Consider the following 19,394-nt stretch of genomic DNA (forward strand, 5'->3'; position numbering starts at 1 on the left):
GGTAGGAAAGACATGGGTACAGCTACTGGATGTCTGCTGCACATCTCTAATAGAATGTGTAACCTCAAATGACAGCCCCAAAGCATGACCAAGGAAGACATTTCAGTATGATTTTCAGGTTGGGTTAAAATACTACCATCAGAAGATACAAAGCGTTGAAGTTGCATGGATGACCATGCATCTCAGTGAACACCGAAGTAGACCCAGTTTACACCTTTAATTTACGGCAGGTCTATACTACATCAGTGCAGCTGTGCCACTGTATTGTGTCTGGTGAAGACACTCTATGCCGATGGGAGAGCGCACTCCCATTGGCATAATTATTCCACCTCCACAAGAGAGGGAAGCTATGTCGGCGGGAGATATAGCGCCAGTGTGGACAGTGCTCAGGTTGCTGTAATTTGTGTCACTCAGGGTGTGTCTTTTTCACACCAGAGTGACATAAATTAGATCAACTTAAGTGGTAGTGTAGACCTGCCCTCAATTTTAACAGGGTAAGTTATATCCCAGGCATGACTTAGATGCTGTAGCTGATGAATTTTATAAAGGTTAATTCATATCCCTATGACTAACATCTTGGCCAGTTTTAATTTGCTCTTGGATCTAAATATTTTGTACTGCATACCTGTTAGATTTATTCAGATATTATATGCCTAGCTGTGTACTGAGACACGCACAAAAAATGCTAGGAATTAAACATGTATCATTTCCACATAAAGGCTGCATGCTCTTCCAATTGGCTCTCTGAGCACATGATGCATTTTTAGGTACAAAACTGATCCATCTCTTTAGTCTTCCATAAACAATGCTATGGGACAGATTCCACACTGAGATATAATACATTGATTTTGAATGATCAATGATCAAAGTTGGTGAGAAAGTTTGTAGAGATTTATTGAAGCCATTACCGACAACAGTCAAATCCAGATTTTCCTGTGGGGACAAATTAGGGGCAATTAGAAGCACTGATAGAAACTTCTGCATTTGTAGAATTAGGGCATATGGGAATCTGTTGAATTCTGACATTTACACTTTTATTTTGTATTTGTGTAAAATTTCTCCTTCTAATTGCAAAGAAGAATTTGATAACATAAATCAACATGTGATTATCTTGAATCTGCCGCTAGAGAAACCGGAACAATATTGCAAGATGATCAATTTATCTCATTAATCTTGAAGGGATGTTAAATTAGAATTTATGATAGCAAGTTGGGGCCCCAATCAAGGTACACACTTGACATGTTTAAAATACCACTAAAATCACCACAAAATATAACTAAACAGAATATGAACTTTGCATCGGCATGTATGCAGAATACCTACTCGGAACTTGGAAGACCCAGAATAGACAGACACAAGACCTGAGTCACAACTATTTGCTACAGAAAACAGACTTCAGTCATTTCATACACCAAAAAATCAGTGTCCCTGTTCCATGGAAGGTTTTCTTTTCTGAACCATGCTAGGATCTTCATTGCTACAGATATGGGAGGATATGAAGTGATGTTAAAATTAGAAGAAAGTATATTCAGTTCAACACACTTAAAGGCTCATCTATATCATTCACCGGAGTCAGGATGACTTATTGCAATATCAGTGAAACGCTTTGGTGAATTTCTTCACATGCTGGACTCCAATTCTTCAGTTAATCAATATCCCACACAAACAGTATAAACACTTAATCTTTTTTGCCCTACAAGCTACATAAGCCTCTTGGGTTAACTCAGGCTTATATCCTACATCAAGCTGGTTCATCACTTAGGTCCTCAGTGGACAATGAGGTAATGAAGGACCACTTTTCTGCAGACTGTCTTGAGCATTCTGATGAATTCAGCAATTCAAGAGGTTTTTTTGGTTCTGCATTGGCCATGCATGGTGCTCTTCACAGGCTTGTCTACACTGGAAGATTACTTTGTAGTACGAACATGTTGTCTAAGGTGTTAAACACTCCAGGTAGACACAGACATGTTTAATATTGTTTCAGCTAGTCATGGTTAATCTTAGGATCTACCAAAATGACAGTCAGCACTGAGTATAACATGTTAATACGTGCTTTAACAATTAATTTTCCAGCATAGAAGAGCCCTATAAACAAGGTTACATTTACTGTCTCATGGTCAACTTCCTGGTCCTGACAGCGTGACAACTTCCTAGAACAGATCTCACTTTCCAAGATATATGGTTATTTTCAAGGCAGACCAATGAACCATGGAACAGCTGTTTAGGAAAACTCTGTTCATAAATTTGGGGCAACTTTTGAAGGTACTGGAGGACTTTTCTTTCTCAACTTTTTGATTAATTCAAACAAGCTTTCTCTACCTCAGAAAAAAATATCTGAACCAACTCTGTGGTAGTAACAATAAAATACTAAATCAATAAAACTTTAATTCTATAAAAGTAAAGTACACTAAAACAAAAATATGCTAACATTAATAAAGGTAATATTAAAAATAATTTCATAGTTGTTAAAGGAGCTAACATTAAGATCTTTTATACTGCCTTGAAGAAAAAAGCTAACTAATGGTGATTGGATATGTGATGCAGTGTAAATACCTTACTCCCTCCTCTATGGCTAATGGCTGCTTCCTTAAAGCAGGAAATTCTAGACATTTTTACAAGTTTGGAGAACATTACTAAAGCACCAAAGGCCAAGTGACTCAACAGTAGGGATATACAAAGAATACAGTACTTACCTTCAGAGAACATATTTTATTATTTAATAGAAGTTTTAGCTCCAATATACAAAATAGGGGACTGTCATCCCAATTAACGTTTACATAGTTACACAGAAATCAATTCCACCATTTGCAAGTGAAGATTTTTCCCATACTCCCCATTGCAATTACAATCAAGCTATAACCTAATAATACTTTTTATATTTGTCAGTTATATTTTGTATTTCCTCTGCCTTTTTTTAAAATTAGCTGTAGTTTCTGGTATTAATTTTATCAAGAATTTATATTTTCAGATGCACTAGAAGTGAAATTAAATGATTCATTTGGAACCACTATCTCAAAAAAACCCTATCCAAAATAAATCACCATTTTATAAAAATATGTTGCAGGAGTAAAACAAAATATCCCGTGGCTACCAGTGAAACAACAAAAATGCTTTAAATTTTGTTATTGTATAAAATATGGTTAGCAACTAAGTTTGGCTTTTAACTACATACATTTTTAAAAATTGTAAAATGACTGCACAAACATTTATCAGTTAAAAACTAATATGACAATGGTTTTACAACGCTGTACCTTTAATGAAAGGGACTTCATCTTTCTGGCATGTATTGTGGTCCAACTGATTCACCCATCACTCTTTTCCCATGGAAAACTGGAAAAACAGCTTTATGTTCTAAAATAATTGGTGCAAGACCTTAAAAAAATCCAATCTATTATAGTTTTTATGACTCTCCAAATAATTTATGCTTTTCTTTGTGATGCTGGTAGTTTAGCCAAGCTGCATAATTTATACAAAAGAGTTCTACCAAAGCCAAGGCTTCAGAAACTTCACATTTATAAAAGCAATTTGTTATAATATGACAAGGCTTTTCTTTCATATTTGTTAAATAGCCCAATTTACTTAATGACCCTGTTCAAGATTTGTTCAACTGAATGAATAGGTGAAGTCATTTCCTGAGCTAAAAAATACAGGTAAGTAAATATATTAGTTATAGCAGCAGACAGGAGACATTCTTTTAAAGATTTTAACAGTAGCAATAAAATAACCTTAGAAAATTACAATAAAGTAAAAATCACTATCTGAAATTGGACAAGGACATCCAAGGCCTGATTGCCATAAACTGGAATATGTATTCCATCATTTTCCAGAAATTACATTCAGACACTGTCAGACAACATACTGATGCATGGGAAAGTGTCAAATCACAATAATTTACATATTTCTTATTACATCTATTACTTTGTGGTGCTATGACTTAAATCTTAATGCTGTTTCATAAACCCAAATTAAGGTAAACTGTTTAATTTCAGAAAATTTCACCTCATAGGATTTACAAAATCTTAAAACACTGAACCTCCCTTTAGATTCCTGGATTATTTCATTTATTATCAACTACATTTCATATTTATAGAGCTTTTTGAAAGTCACTCAGGCTTTTGGGAGTCTGAATGGATCAATCTTCTGAGGAGGAAATGATATTCTGAAAACTGTTTACTTTGATCCAGGTTTTCCTAACAAATTATTTAGAGTATGCACCCTTAATGAGTAAAGAACAGTAAAGATTGTGGTACACCACCACTGCACCAGCATTTAATTATGGTAAGCATTCTTATAATCATCATCCAAACTACAGGAAACATTTTACAGCTTGGCTTTTTCACCAGAGTGAAAACAGATTCATATTTTAATTTATTAATTAAACAATGTAAAATATTTAGTCAGATACCAGTTTCTCCTGAAAGAGAAAATACACTTTTGTCTTATCAATTTTTTTAAAAAGACATTTTATGCATTTTATTTAGAATTTCTTTCCTAAAAACCATTTAAATAGAGTAAGTAAATCTAATTCAAATTAATATATAAAATTATGTTCGAGATTAGTTAAACTCAAAGACAATACATAGGATCCTAGTAGTTTCAGTCATTCATAAATAAAATTAAACTATTATTAAAAACCAATCTTTCCCCAGAGGGAGATTAAAAGCCATAATTTTTACTGATTGTTCCCGACAGTATAGGTATATATTACTATAATGTAAGCTTCTTCAGCGAAGCAAAACATATTTGGCCTCCCTGACTCTAATTTTTATTTTCAGTTAATTATGGTCAAGAAGGCAACGTTGGGCCCAAGTATATTTCTTGTTTATACATGAAAGAATACCAGAAAAAAACAATAACAAAAAACCTGCCCACCATATTCTTTCATAATTGAACACTGGCAAATTAATGCACAGAGAATCCTCTGTCTTTTCAAATAAGAAATCAGTATAAAATACCAGATTTATATTGCTTCAATTGCATTGCCGGATTGTTGCAATTAGGCCCTGATCCAAAGCCCAGTGAAGTCAATGGGAGTCTTCCCATTGATTTTAAAGAGCTTTGACTCAGGACTTTAAAAAGAGAAAATGTGTTAACTGTTGGAAAGCTGCTCCTGCAAGAGTGGTTGGTATCTCTCTTTTCACTTAGCAATTGTGGTAGAATTGTGTAGTCAGCATGATACCTGAGCAAATAAAATGAACTTGATATGAAGGGTTTTAAAAAAAAAATCCAAACTCTTTGCTTTGCTGTGTGCAAACTGCGCTACTGCCCCTGGAGCTCCCTGCATTCCTTTTTTTAAATAGTGCTTGCTCCATTCCAACATAGCCAGAGAACAAATGAGGCATAAAATCTCTCTTCACCACAGTTCCCATTCAATCCCGAGACTGATAGAAGAGGATGTAACCAGATTCAGAGTTCTTTGAGATGTCTGATGTCAACCCGTAGAATTCTTCAATAGCTTGTGCATCTATTTTCTATAAAAAACGAAATACAAACACTAATTTTTAAAGGAAAAAAAAATCTACTATAACAAATATGCAGTCTATTAAATTCCATTTTGTGAAATAGTGACAAAATACTTTGGTCTCGTCTGTTAATTATCTTTCTCCACATAACCTAGGTTATATAAGGGTTATAAGGACTGTTAGGTTTTTTACTTCCAAATCTTCTTTCCTCCACAGCAGCCCATCTTCTGCCCAGTTTAAGTATCCTGAACATCTAACACTAATAAATGGACTAATTATGAATACAACTTCATAAACATTATCTGATAAGTTCCCATACACAAAAAGGTTTTTTTCTGATGAGGGGCCAAAACTCAACATGGGTTATGCACATATAAGAACTTACAATCATCACTGAACTCACAACTAGAACTAATCAGAGTGTAATAAAGTAGACCAACTTAGGCAGTGATGGGTGATGAGCAGTAAGAGGAGAAAAAGTCAAACGGCTTTTAAAAAATTGTGAGCTACCAGGACCATAGAATCTTAAATTGCACGAAGAGCCTCTAGTTTGTGATATACTGCAGGATGCAAAGAGTTGCCAGATGTTACCACCAATGTTATCTTTGCGAACATAACAGAAACCAAAGTCAAATTAAAGGCAATATGCCAAAAAGAACTCTTGATTCAGAATAAGCCATAGATACATTCCATACAGCAGGACTGTAGAAACAAGCATTAATTTCCTCACATCAATTATTTAATCTAATCTTTTGCCTCCACTCCTATGATGACTAATTGGATCATTTCCATCTTGAAGCACCAATAAGCCATAAAAGGTAGAGCTACTTTAGATCTAGTACTAACCAGACTCCTTAGGAAATGCAAACTGAAAAAGTAAATCCCCGCAGAACATTCTTTCTCCGGTACTAGTGAGATACCTTGATGTTTGAGAGGTTGCAAGGCCGGTCTCAGCACTATCCACTTTCCTAGTGGGATAGTGAACCTTTAACTCTGTGGTGGTATCTCACAATCCACAATCTCAAAATGAGAGGACAACAAAGACCATCCATCAATCATCTTGGCCCCCCGCCAAAGAAGATTGGTACATCTCCTGCATCAAAAACCCTTACGTGGTTTGGAGATCTTGAAGACATCTTCCGTAGCCTGATTCGTTCTGGCAATTGAAAGGAAAGACTAGCCTCTTGGTTTCAGGCAGAGTATTCTTTTTATGTATGCATTTCTTACACATTGTAGACAAAAAATATGTACTACTAATACACCTGACAGGTTGTTAATGAACTTTACAACTCAAGGAAGAGACTTGGGCATCACTGTGGGCAGTTCAATTAAGATCTCTATTAAGTGTTTAGCTATGGTTAAAAAAATAAAAAGCAATCAAGATGATAGGGTCCATAAGGAGAATACTGAAAAAGTTGTCACTATATAAATCAACACAGTGGCGTCAGCTGCAATAGTATATGTAATGCTAGTTATATCATCTCAAAAAAGGATATTCCAGAACTAGAGGGAGTTCAGAAGGGTGACAGGAAGGATTTAGGTGCACAGGAAAACTCCTATAAGAGACAAAAGACTGGGACTGTTTACCTTAGAAAAGAAAGGAGACAAAACAAGAGGAGACATGATGGAAATATATAAAACATAAGAACAGCTGTACTGAGTCAGACCAATGGTCCACCTAGCCCAATATGTTATCTTCCAATAGCGGCCAATGCCATGTGTTTTGGAGGGAATGAACAGAACAATGATCCATCCTGACACCCACTCCCACATTCTGACAATCAGAGGCTAGAGACACCCAGAGCATGAAGTTGCATTCCTGAGCATCCTGGCTAATAACCATTGATGGTCCTATCTTCCATTAACTTATCTAATTCTTCTTTGAACCCCATTATAGTTTTGACCTTCACAACATCCCCTGGCAACAAATTCCACCAGTTGACAATGTTACGTGAAGAAGTACTTCTTTTTGTTTGTTTTAAACCTGTTGCCTATTCATTTCATTGGGTGACCTCTGGTTCTTGTCTTATGTGAAGTAGTAAACACTTCTTTATTCACTTTCTCCACACTATTCACAATTTTATAGACCTCTATTATATCCCCTCTTAGTCATCTCTTTTCCAAACTGAAATGTCCATCTTTTTAATCTCTCCTCACATAGAAGAGGATTCCATACTCTTAGTCATTTTTGTTGTGTGACTAGAATAGGAAACGGACATTAAAGCTTCTATTGTCTCTGTCTCATAACACAAGAATAAGTGAATGTCCAGTGAAACTAAAAGGTGGCAAAGTCAAAACTGATGAAAGGAAATACTTTTTCCACACATATAATTAGACTGTGGAACTCATTTACCATAGGATGTTGTTGAGGCCAAGGATTTAGCAGGATTTAAAGAGTTTATATGATGAAGAAGAATATCCAGAATTACTATAGTTAACACTAACAAAAAGATTATTGGAACAAAAATAAAATCTCATACTTCAACAGTTAAAGCAATCTCCAACTATTAGGGATTAGGATTAAACCTTCCTGAGGGCCAAATGATTCTATATCTGCCTACTGTGGGATTTCTTGCACCTTCCTCTGGTGATGGCCACTGTCAAAGACAGAATACTGGTCTAGCTGGACCATGACTCTGATCCAGTATGTCAATTCCTGCATCCCTAAAGGGCTTAGAATATTGCTTACCCAAAAAGCTTCTTGCCTTTACAGAGAGTAGCAGTAAGCATCCATTTTATCTACCTTTGCCACAGCGTCCTCAAATGATGATGTTAATGACCAGAAGAGAGAAGCAGGGCCACCTTATTCAAACAGGCTATTGTAAAGGAAGTAGGAAAACAAGCAAAGATTCACGCAAGTCTGTATCATCAGCTTGGAACACACTGATACTTCAGCAGCTGAGGGTTTGAAAACAAATGTCCAGGCTTTTAGAGTACAAGGCCATGGCAGTCAGCTGATGACATACACATGGTTTTTCTTCAAATCCTGCTTGGATCTCAAGTTGGACTTCAGTTTCCTGTCACACTATAATTTCTGGGACATTATGCTGACCATTGGAAGGGCTCACTTCTTCGATGGCGAGGAGTATGCTGTGTCAATGTACTTCTTAGCAGAATCAGCGCATTGCACTGGAGAGTGCATCGCTTCTGAGAGTGCAATGTCAAAATCTGACTTCTCCTATGACTCAATTTCCCTCTCTTTCCTTGTGGAAGAGGAAACACACAGAAGGATTCACTTCAGACTTAACAAATCTTCTTATGAGCCTTTTGATTCAAAGAATCACACCACAGTAAATCCAAGACTGAAGATTCCACTTACATCAGCGTATGAAAGTCTTTTGTGGCAAAAAAAAATTATGCTCTGATACAGAAGTCTCTTTTTCTTTGTATGAACTAGAGAGAGCCCTTCGGTGACATAACAGTATAGAGACAGACAGTCCCAAAAGCTTCACAAGCTGTTTCCACACAGGACTTGGGAAAGGGGAGAACAGCATCTTTCAAAGAATCCTCTCCAAAAAGCCTCCAGTGAAGGAAGTTGTATTATCTCTATCATAAGTCAACATAGGGATTAGGGAAGACAGTGGGGGAGTCTTAGTCTCCTTAATGAAAACTTGGACAAGCAGGCCCTTCTACTACATAATACTAACATGCAGGCTGGGGGAGTTTAGATCAAGGGGTGTTGGGAGAGAAGGAAAACAAATAATAGAAGGACTGGCTGACCCACTAGCCTCTTCAAGATTTAGTTAAGCAGACTCACTACAGAGGAATATATGACCCTGCTTTCCAATGTTATGCGACCACCACTTTGGCCCTGGCATCTCCCATATGGGAAGGGTGGTTTTGTTCTATAAAGAGTTTTCCCTCCCTGCCAGGGAAAGGTGAAGGCCATAGGTGGCAAAAATGGCAAAAGACATCGGCCATCAAGTATCATGCTTGATTGAGAGTTGTAGAGTCTCCAGTACTTCTTTGAAAAACACTAATCTACCTGTGAGGTTGATAGATATTGCAGAAAAGACTGCCCTGGAGGGTAGGCACAAACTTAGCAACATAGCAGAGTTACTGCTATCCAGGCTGTGACTATTAGCAGTCTCCCTAGCACAGATTTTTCTTCTTTTGGTAAAAAGCAATTCCTTTGAAAAGTGATCCAAAAGTATATATATTTTCAATAAACAGCAATATTTTCTCCTCCTCTAATAAATATCTAAACATCAAAGAACGAAAATAGTTTAGGAGAGAAAGAAAGTGTGGCTGAAGTTATTTCTCATCTTCAACGTATCAGCACACCATTCTTATTAATCTTTAAGTGATCAAAAACAGGTGTTGGGGTGGGGGGAGACCTTTGTTTAGAAGGAGTAAAAAGACTAGGGTTACAGCAACACTTACCTCTACAATATCATCGTCAAAGAGCAACCAAAAATCATGACTCTTCACTATTGCAATATAATGTCCTCTATTAGGGCCACTGAAAAAAAAAATAGAATATTAACATTATGCATGTCTATTTCACTAAAGAGCTGCTTTTTCACAAGAGAAACATTTGTTAAAATTAAGATGATTGTTTGTATTTCTATTTGTGCATTCATTCACCTTTATGTTATCAAGGACATTTACATGAAAACAAGACATTAGTCATCAAAACACCAAATATTGTACTAAATAGAGGAATAAGTTGCACAAAGTGAGAACATAAATGAGAAAGGACTATTTCATCCTAAGGCTTTATTGACAGAAACAGGGACAAAACCAATCATTTTTTATTTTAAAAAATAAAAGGTTGAATAGAAAAAAAAAATCAAACTTTCCCAAACAAATTTGACTCTGTGTGAGACCAATAGCCAATTCCATACCAAAAATATAATTTTGAAGACTATTCTAAACCCATGATAACAGAGGGACTTAGAAGAGAAGTTCTACGAGAATTGTGGGTTGATCTGTCTCTCAGTATAATGCTATTCCAAATTTTATGTGAGCTAACAGAAGGTATTTAATATCATGGCCTTGACCAGCCATGATGGACAGGGGTTCAACTCAAAATTTGTAACCTGAAGCACTGAATCTCAAGAAAAGATGATTGTGTGTGCCGGTTCTCAAAAGAAATTGCTTTGAAAAAAGATAGTTTAACCAATTCTGAATAATTTTTTCCACAAAGCAATATGAAAACTCACAGCAACAACCTGACTATACAATAAAATGCAGGCCACCTACAACAGTTCCACTGCGCAATACTTTGTAGATTATGGCAGAGACGAAAAAAAATCTTTACCTCCTGAGCAGACACAGCAGAAGACTTTTTAAAATGTCTTGCATCTCAGTCGGTCAGGCTTGGAACTGAATTTGCAATAGGAATACTCTAACACTCTTTTCTCATTTATCTATTGAAAGCCATCTGTAAATCACACTGACTCATGAGATGAAGGCTCAGGGGAAGAGGACATCTAGAGGTCACTGAGTTGTTGTTTGTGGACAAAAGGTCCACCCAGAATGGTGTTAGATTATTCTATCAGCAAAACAGAACAAAACAGCAAAACACTCCCTCACAGCCAGCTAGAAACTGGCAGATCCCATTAACCACCTGAGTAGATTAATAAAGCAGGTGCAGCACTGCCTTGACTGAATAATGGCACCCCAACCTCCCACCACAGAAGACAAGCTTATGATAGATGTGTCATCAGTGTTCCATTTGGCGCTCATCTGATTGAAAAAACAAGGTTACTTACCAGTAACGGATGTTCTTTGAGATGTTTTGCTCATGACCATTCCACTATAGGTGTATGCATGCCTTCGTGCATGGCTACTGGAGCTTTTTTCCCCTTAGCAGATCCCGTACGGCTGGCTCCAGCACCCCCTGGAGTCCCATGCACATGCCGCGGTATATGAGGTGCTGCCGGCCCTATGCCCCCTCAGTCCCTTCTTTCTGCCAACTCCAGTGGCGGGGACGGGGAGTGGGTTGTGGAATGGACATGAGCAACACATCTTGAAGAACATCAGTTACTGGTAAGTAACCTTGTTTTCGTCTTCGAGTGCTTGCTCATGTCCATTAGGTGCCTAACAAGCAGTACCTTGGAGGTGGGCCGGAGTTAGTGGTGGGCTGCCTGCAGCACAGCTCCGTTGAAGCCTGCATCTTCCCGCGCCCGTTGGACAGGTGCGTGGTGTGACATGAAGGTATGTACCGCCAGCCTGGAAGATGCTCTGCAGATGCCCTGCCCCACAACTTCCGCTAAGAAGGATGTAGATGGAACTTGACCTCTGTTGAGTGAGCTGAGGTGGTGCCTGGAACCAGCACCTTCACCTGCGCGTAGCTGAACACGATGCAGAAAGTTATTCACTAGGAAAATGAGCCAGCAGAGACTGGTGAACATTTCATCCAGTCAGCTGCTGTGACGAAGAGCTGCATCGCTCTCCAGAATGGCCTCGTACACCTGATGTAGAAGCCAGGGCCCCTCTCACATTTTAAACAAATACTGCCTTCTCTTCTCCTCCGAACCGTGTGGTCCGGGGAAACATAGGGAGAATATACGTTGGTCACAATGAAACTGGGAAATCACCTTGGGCCGGAAGGCCCGGTGTGGCCTCAACTGAACCTTATCTTTATAGAATATAGAATGGGGAGGGGGGAGTTCTGAGGTCAGAGCCCTGATCCTGGAGACCTTCCTTGCCAAGGTAAACACCCCCAGGAAGGCCACCTTCCCGGAAGGCAGGAGTAGAGGGCATGACGCCGTGGGTTCTGAGGGGGCATCCCCGTGGGTCACGGACCTATGGATAGAGCCTCCCGCCCTCTTCAGGAACCTAACCGACGTCAGATGGGAGAACCGCAATCCCCCCTCCAGCGACTGCTGAGAGGCTGATATTGCTGCTAGGTGGGCCTTCAGGGAGGCCACAGCCGGTCCCTGGAGCTTTAACTGTGGCAAGTATTTATCGGATCGCCTGTACTGACGAGAAGCTGGGCGGAATACCCTGGGACTCCTCCCGGGAGGAAACAGCCACTTCAACTTAACCCGGTACACAACCTGCATGGAGGGCTTTCTGCTACTCAGCAGGACTCACTGGACTTGCTCTGAGCGGCTTGCTCATCGTCTCTCAGCCACCAATCCACCACTCCCTGAGGTGTCGAGGGTCTAGGTCTGGGCACCGCAGGTGACCATGATCCTGGGATCACGCTGTCTCGAAGGCTCCCGAGGTGGGCGATCGAGAAATCCAGCAGTATGCTGAACCCATGCCAGCGTGGCCAGGCCGGAACAATCAAGATGGCATCTGTTTAACCCCTCCTCATCTTTAGCAGGACTGTATGCAGGAGGGGAAAGGCGGGAAAGTGAATATGAAGCTCTCTGACCGCTACCAACAGGTGGCGTTGACAATCGCCCCCACCCCTTGACCACAGAGACTGCGGGCACCTTGTGCTCCAGTCCAATACAGACAGATTCCCTTTGGTGAACCCTTCCCCCCCTCCAGATGGTCGTAGATGCCCTCAGTGGGCGCAGCAACCCCTCCTGGTGAGGAAGAGTGACCCCTTGACACGGTCCGCCTCGTCGTTCCTCACCCCTGGGAGATGATCACCACTAGGTCTTAAGGACCGATAGGTTCCCTTCATAAGGCTGACGAATGTGCTCCCCCCACCTGTCAATGTAGTACATGATCACTGTACTGTCTGTCAGCACCTGTACCGCCCTGCTCTCGATAAAGCGGAGAGACATTCTGCAAGCCCTGCGAGCGTTTCGCAGACCTTTACATTGGTGTGCCAACTTCCCTCCTCCCTTGGCCAGATGCTTTGTGAGCCGAGGTCAGCGCTGATACGGCACTTCACCCTCTGCCCGAGGCGTCCGATATCAGGGTAACTGGAGGAGCCTGCTCCACGAACACAACGCCCCTTCACACATCCTGGGGAGTTGACCATCAGTCTAGGGAGGGGAGGAGAGGGGACCGTAACCTCCCGATGCAGAAGTTACGTGCTCGGACTGTACACCAAGGCTAGCCATAACTGAAGCGGCCTAAGCGTCAGGATAGCTAGCATCACCACATGGGTGGAGGCCACTCTGTGACCTACCAGCTGTTGGCAATGTTTGGCTGTTGTAGGGCATTTGTGCAGGACTGCCATCCTGAGGGATGCTGCCTCACAGCACAGCTGGGGCAAGGAGACCTGGCCCGGGAAGCAACCGGTCACGCCAATGCATTCCATAGGCTGCACCTGAGTCAACGTGAACTTTTGTTTGTTTTCTGGATGGACCCACCAGCCACAAGTGGTGCCTGACTGGCTCGCACTGCTCTGGACTTGGGACCTGGACCTGCCTCTGATTATCCGATCATCCAGGTATGGGCAAATCTTGAACGCCTTTTGCCTTACGTGGGCAGCTACCACTGCCAGGCCTTCGGTAAACACCCTTGGGGCCGAGAACAGGCCATGGGGTAAAGCCATAAAGCAGGAGTGGGGAACCTCCGGCCCGCGGGCTGGATCCGGCCCGCAAAAGAACTTGATCCGGCCCGTGGGCGGGCGGGAAGTGTGCGCCGCCGAAACCCTGCCGCCGAAACCCTGCCACCGTCTGCCCATTTTCGGCGGCGGGGGGAGTCCCACGGAACCCTGTGGACACTGTAAAACCCACACGTAACTGTGCCGCCGCCGAATCCCCGCCCGCCGCCAGGGCCACCATCAGGCCCTTGGCAACAAAAAGGTTCCCCACCCCTGCCGTAAAGCATTAGAGGGAGCCAACCCCTACAAGGTGAAGGAAGCACTGAAAATATGCATCCCTGACATCCAGGGTGGCATACCAGGCTCCTGCATCCAATACTGGAGCTGGGAAGACCATCCAAAACCTGAGTCCCTTGCGGTATTTGTGAGATGACATAAGTCTGACACAGTCCTTAAATCCCCTTTTCTTGGGGACAAGGAAGCACCTGGAGTAGGACCGCTTCCGCCATGTCCTGAACGACGTTTTGCACTGCTCCGGGCTGAGGCGGCCTCAACCTCTTGGATGTGGAATTACTACTGAGAGGGAGGAAGGGGGAGGTGTCTTGGGGGAGGGGGCGGAGACGACTGGGGGGCCTAGCCCGCCAAACTATATCAAGGACCCAGTGGCCCGCACGAACTGGAAGGAGGGCAGAGGCTAGGGCGCTGCCCTTATGTGCACCAGCAGAAAGGGCCTTTTCCAATTGCTCTATCGCCGAGATGACCCTTACTGAGGACCTAAGGAGTCACTCAGGGCGAATGGTGTCTCCTAGACCCCTTGACTCTGTCCCATTGCCTGTAAGGCACGAGACAGCCGTGGCTGACACCTCTGCTGCTGCTGTCCCTGGGGACCTGCCTGACACAAAGGTCTGTGGCATGTAGCAGCCTAGGGAACAGAGCGTGGCCTTGAAGTCCTTCCGACCACACAGCTTCGCATCCATCTGAACAGAAGACAAGACTGACTTGTCCAAGGGAGGGTTCCGGATGGGCTGCTGGACCTTTGGGACAGCCTGGGATTGCAGCCTCTAACCTCTGAGCATGCCGATGGCGGGGATATAGCTCTGCCCACCGAATCAGCAGCAACCGAGGATGCCTGGAGTGCTGCTCTAGCTCCCGTGGTACCCTCTTCTGCAATGGCATACAAGTTCAGCGCCTGCTGCCGGACAGAGCCTCAGCAAAACAGCTCACTGAGTCCCACAAGGGCTCACCTACTAGCTGCTAGTGCTATTGAATAAAATTTTTCTCCAACAAGACTGGCTTGCAATCGCCTTTGTTCTCTGGAGTAGAGCCTGGGTTCCCTGCCTATCCCTGTAGTTGGTGGCAACCACCACCAGGGACTTGGGGTGGGGTAGTAACAAGTATTCAAACCCCTTGGCTGGGGTATAATACTCTTCTCGGCTCATATAGATATCGGGCTATGGAGGAGGATGTTTGTCACAAGGCCCTCCCTATCTTGATCGCCCCTTTGTAGACCAGGAGAGCTACCCCCACTGTGGGGGCCCACTGCTAGCACATTAAAGAGATTGTCTGACACCCCTTTAGCTCCTTTGCCTTCAGCCCCAAAGTGGAGGCCACCTCTTGAGCAGTTCCCAGTGTCCCCTAGAATCAAACAGGGCTCGAGAGCGTGCTTAAACTGATGGGGGGGAGGTGAGGGGGGTTCTGCCGGCGACAGCACCTCTTCCCGTCAACAGGCGGTCCCCACAGGAGTCCCTGCCTGCGGGGCCGAGACGTCGTCCGAGGGCAAATAGTGGCCCTTTCCCTGTGCCCGAGGCATTCACTGCATCCCCGAGGGGTTGATGGACTGCAGTCCCATCTCCCCCCCGGGAAACCCCATACGCCTCCATACAGCCATTGGGGTGACCATTGCCTCTAAGGCTATCCGGGGCTACATGCACCTGAAGCTCTGGCACCTTTCATTGGTGGTAGCTCCCCCAGCTACTACATTCCCGAAGGAATACTGAGACACCGTCAAAAGCCCATGGTGGGGCTGCCCCAAAGGCTCTCACTGTGCAGTAACGTCACTCCAGAAAGCGTCCCCTCGACGTCGACAATCTCGACTACCAGGTTTGACGTGGGTGCTGCGGCTGGAGCAGGCATACGGACAACGCTTTGGCGAGCTGGGCTGACCCGAACATCATCCTGGTACCGAAGACTTTGCGCTCTGCATGCATCTCAGCACCGAAACAAATTCCAGCAACCAGGTTCTGCCCAGCCTCGGTGCAGGGCGAACTCCTCGGTGCCGAGTCTGCCTCTGGCCACCGAATTTGTCGCAGCCTCAGTGCGGGGGCAAATCCTCAGAGCCGAGGCTGTCTCCGGCATCTGAGTTCAGTGCTGCCTTGGTGCGGAGGGTGAACTCCTTAGTGCCGAAGCTGTCTCCAGCAACCGGGTTCGGCCCCACTCGGCAAATTCCTTGGTACCGAGACCATCTCTGGTGACCGAGATCAGCGCCGCATCATTGCAGGAGAACGTTCCGCTGCCGCAGCAGTGGGATGAACCTCACCCAGTGCCGGGGGGTCGAGACCAGTGTCCGTCGGGCAACTTCGCTCTCCTCCTCGATGCAAGTCGGTCCGGCGACCATGACTTGGGATAACTTCTAGGCGAGCGTTTCTGCTCTACCCTAGGAAACCGGTCTGCAGGAGATCTTCCTCCCTGGACCAGGAATCTCCTGAACCATTCTGGGGGTCCCAACACAGGCTTCCCCTGTAAAGCCAGCCCCTTCTCTCTCGTGGAGATATGGGCAGCAGTGGCATATACAAGGCCAACACTGAGTTTGACGGTACCCGTAGGTGCCGAGGGACTCCCCCACTCCCAAGAGTCGGAAAAGGCTCCCTGTCTGGAGACGCTGGCTCAAGCAGCGGGTCTCCATGATCCAACCTCAGTACGGATTGGTGCTCCACCCCGCCTGCTTAGACGGTGCAGGGGAGTATCCGCGCCCCGAGTGCCGATTCCATCTTTTCACGGTGCCGAGTTTGGTTGGGGCCGACGGTGCCCTCTGCACTGGTGGCACGCTGGGTACCACAGCAGGTTGGTTTGGAGCTGGCCGGGGGCTCCATGAGCGAGGCTTTCAGGTGGATTTTCTGGAGGTCCGAAAGCCTTGCAGATCCGTTCACCTCCTTACAAGGGCTTCCCCCCGTGCTTCAGGCAGTAGGGGTCACTTAGTGGCGAGGTGTTCCCGCTGGAAGCACGTAGCTTGAAGCCATGAGACCAGAGCATACCCGCTCCTGATAAAGTCTCAGCTAGACTACCTCAAGATCTAACTACCACTAACAACAGTTATTAAGCTAACTAACTAAGACAAAAAAATCATTAAAGTTTAAAACACGGGGAGTTAAGTGCTTGCAGTGCAAGCACAGGCAGTTCCAGTAACCATCACGGGCGGAAAGAAGGAACTGAGGGGGCGTAGAGCGGGCAGCGCCTCATATATTGCCGCATGTGCGCGGGACTCCAGGGGGCGCCGGAGCCAGCCCTACGGGATCTGCTAAGGGGAAAAAAGTTCTGGTAGCTGTGCACGGAGGCGTGCACACACCTATAGTGGAATGGACATGAGCAAGCACTCGAAGAAGAAGTAAAAAATTAGAACACAAACTTTAAGAATTAAATATACTTCTTAAACGTCCGACTCACATAATACTATCACCTTGATAATTTTAGAAGCAAATCAGCCTATTTTAAAAATTGCACAAAATTATTTCAGGAAAAATTCTGTTAAAATTTGAACATATCTTTTGTTGATTAAGAACTTAAAGGCAAATCCATTCTGCAATGTTTCTTTTGGTGCTACATACTTTCTTAAAATGCTTTAAAAATCACTTAAATTAAGTGATATTTGATTTGTCACAATGTTAATAAATTCATAAAAGAATCCCAACGTGACAAACTTCTTATTACCTCCCACAATGAACTACCACAGCAACAAGGTCGTACATTCTGTCAGGATTGGTGGCATCTCCCGAGGTGTTAAAAAGTCTAAGCTCTAAAGGAAACACTACTCGATAAGAGAGTTTTGTATATCGATGTAGCTGATCCATGTATTTAAATCTCTTCAGATGGAGAGCTAGAATCATAGGCAGTTTTTTTACTTTCATCCTGAAACAACAAAATGAAATATATCAAATCTCAAAGATTCCAAAATTTCAAAATTGTAGGTTGAGCCTGTCAGAAATGAAAAATAGTCTTTTGAACACTATTAAAATACATTCAAATATTAAAAATGCTCCGCTTGTCAGTTTCCTGAATTTTCTCTATTAAAACCACATGATCAGTGGTCTTTTATTCAGCATGTCCTAATGCTGCAATACCTAAACAATAAAACAAGTTATGGAAAACTGCTGTAAGTTAAAGGTGGAGATTAACTCTAAAAGAGAATTGTGTATTACTTGAAAAACAAGGTAAATAAAAGGTTATGTGCCCTATGGCCCAAATAACATAAGTAAAAGGGACATGCTGAACAGAAGTGAATCTAAGCATCCTTCCTGTTTAGTTCCCTAAAAGCAAAACCCAAATCCCACTTTTTTGTGTTACTTCTACACCAAACTACTGTGAAATCAACTGGAACAGATTTGTCTTTACGGCAGAGGGAGTCAAGTCAAATGTTTCCATTTTGAAGTATGTGGCTTTTTTTGAAAAATATATAACTAATTTTTACATATATATCTCCAAGGGACAAAAAATGTAAATATGCCACTATTTACCTGACCTCACCCCACCCAAATAGGCCAACACTGTGCTCCACAGAGTGCCATGATAGCATGATCTAGCAGTTAATTTGGAAGACATAAAAAGGAAGCAGTAGATGGAAGATATAATTCTAGATTCACTAATGTATTCAATGCCCCCTTACCTTGTTTGAGCCATGCAGGCCATTATCTCAAAAATAATCTGCAGTGATTTACAAAACTATCAACTGACTACAGCTAATCTGGTGATGAGCTAAAACTTCTGCTTAAATGTACAATACATTTGCTCACTTAATTTACATCATCCTCTTCCTCTCCCCAAACACCTATTTATCTATCTCATTCACCAAATGCATCTTGCCAGAACCTAGGCTATAAACTCATCAAAGCAGGGATTATCTTTTTATTGCTTGTTAGTACAGAGTCTGTCCCAATGAGGCCACGGCCCTCAATTGGTGCTTCTTGACATTTATCTGTCAGATAAATCAATGCTGTAAACAGAAATAAAACCCAAAAACTACCCTGCACTATAAATAGACAACTTTAAGAAGACAGTCTTTGTTCACCATAATACTAAATTGCTAGCACTTAAAAAAATTAAAAGTACTGGAGAAACACCTAAATGCTTTCTGCAACCCAACTCAACGAACATTTTGAATTTGGCACAAAAAAAAGCAGGGAGTAGGGGGGGAAATCTGATTCACCTCTAAGTCTCTGATGTACATGTATCATTAACAGCACAAAGTTAAATAAAAGGTGTGTGAATAGTTTAGGGAAACACTCCAAAAGATGTACATAATAGTAAGTAGGGTCTCCAAA

At 42.9% G+C, this 19,394-nt stretch overlaps 1 protein-coding gene across 1 annotated transcript in view; it reads right to left on the reverse strand.

The window, feature by feature from the left end:
• Window positions 1–2,694: 2,694 nt before the first annotated feature.
• The window catches only part of USP12 (ubiquitin specific peptidase 12), an 81,178-nt gene continuing 64,478 nt past the window's right edge, over window positions 2,695–19,394 (reverse strand). Inside the window, exons 7-9 of the mRNA XM_067562907.1 lie at window positions 17,788–17,985; window positions 9,846–9,924; window positions 2,695–5,471 (exon numbers count right to left, since the gene is read on the reverse strand). Of these exons, the coding sequence (XP_067419008.1) occupies window positions 5,370–5,471; window positions 9,846–9,924; window positions 17,788–17,985 (379 nt within the window). The 3' untranslated portion in view covers window positions 2,695–5,369. The remainder of the gene's footprint in view (window positions 5,472–9,845; window positions 9,925–17,787; window positions 17,986–19,394) is intronic.

This window comes from Emydura macquarii, unplaced genomic scaffold (assembly GCF_026122565.2).
Source record: "Emydura macquarii macquarii isolate MOO-44397 ecotype Brisbane River unplaced genomic scaffold, CSIRO-AGI_Emac_v2 contig_2473, whole genome shotgun sequence".
Lineage (NCBI taxonomy): Eukaryota > Metazoa > Chordata > Testudines > Chelidae > Emydura > Emydura macquarii.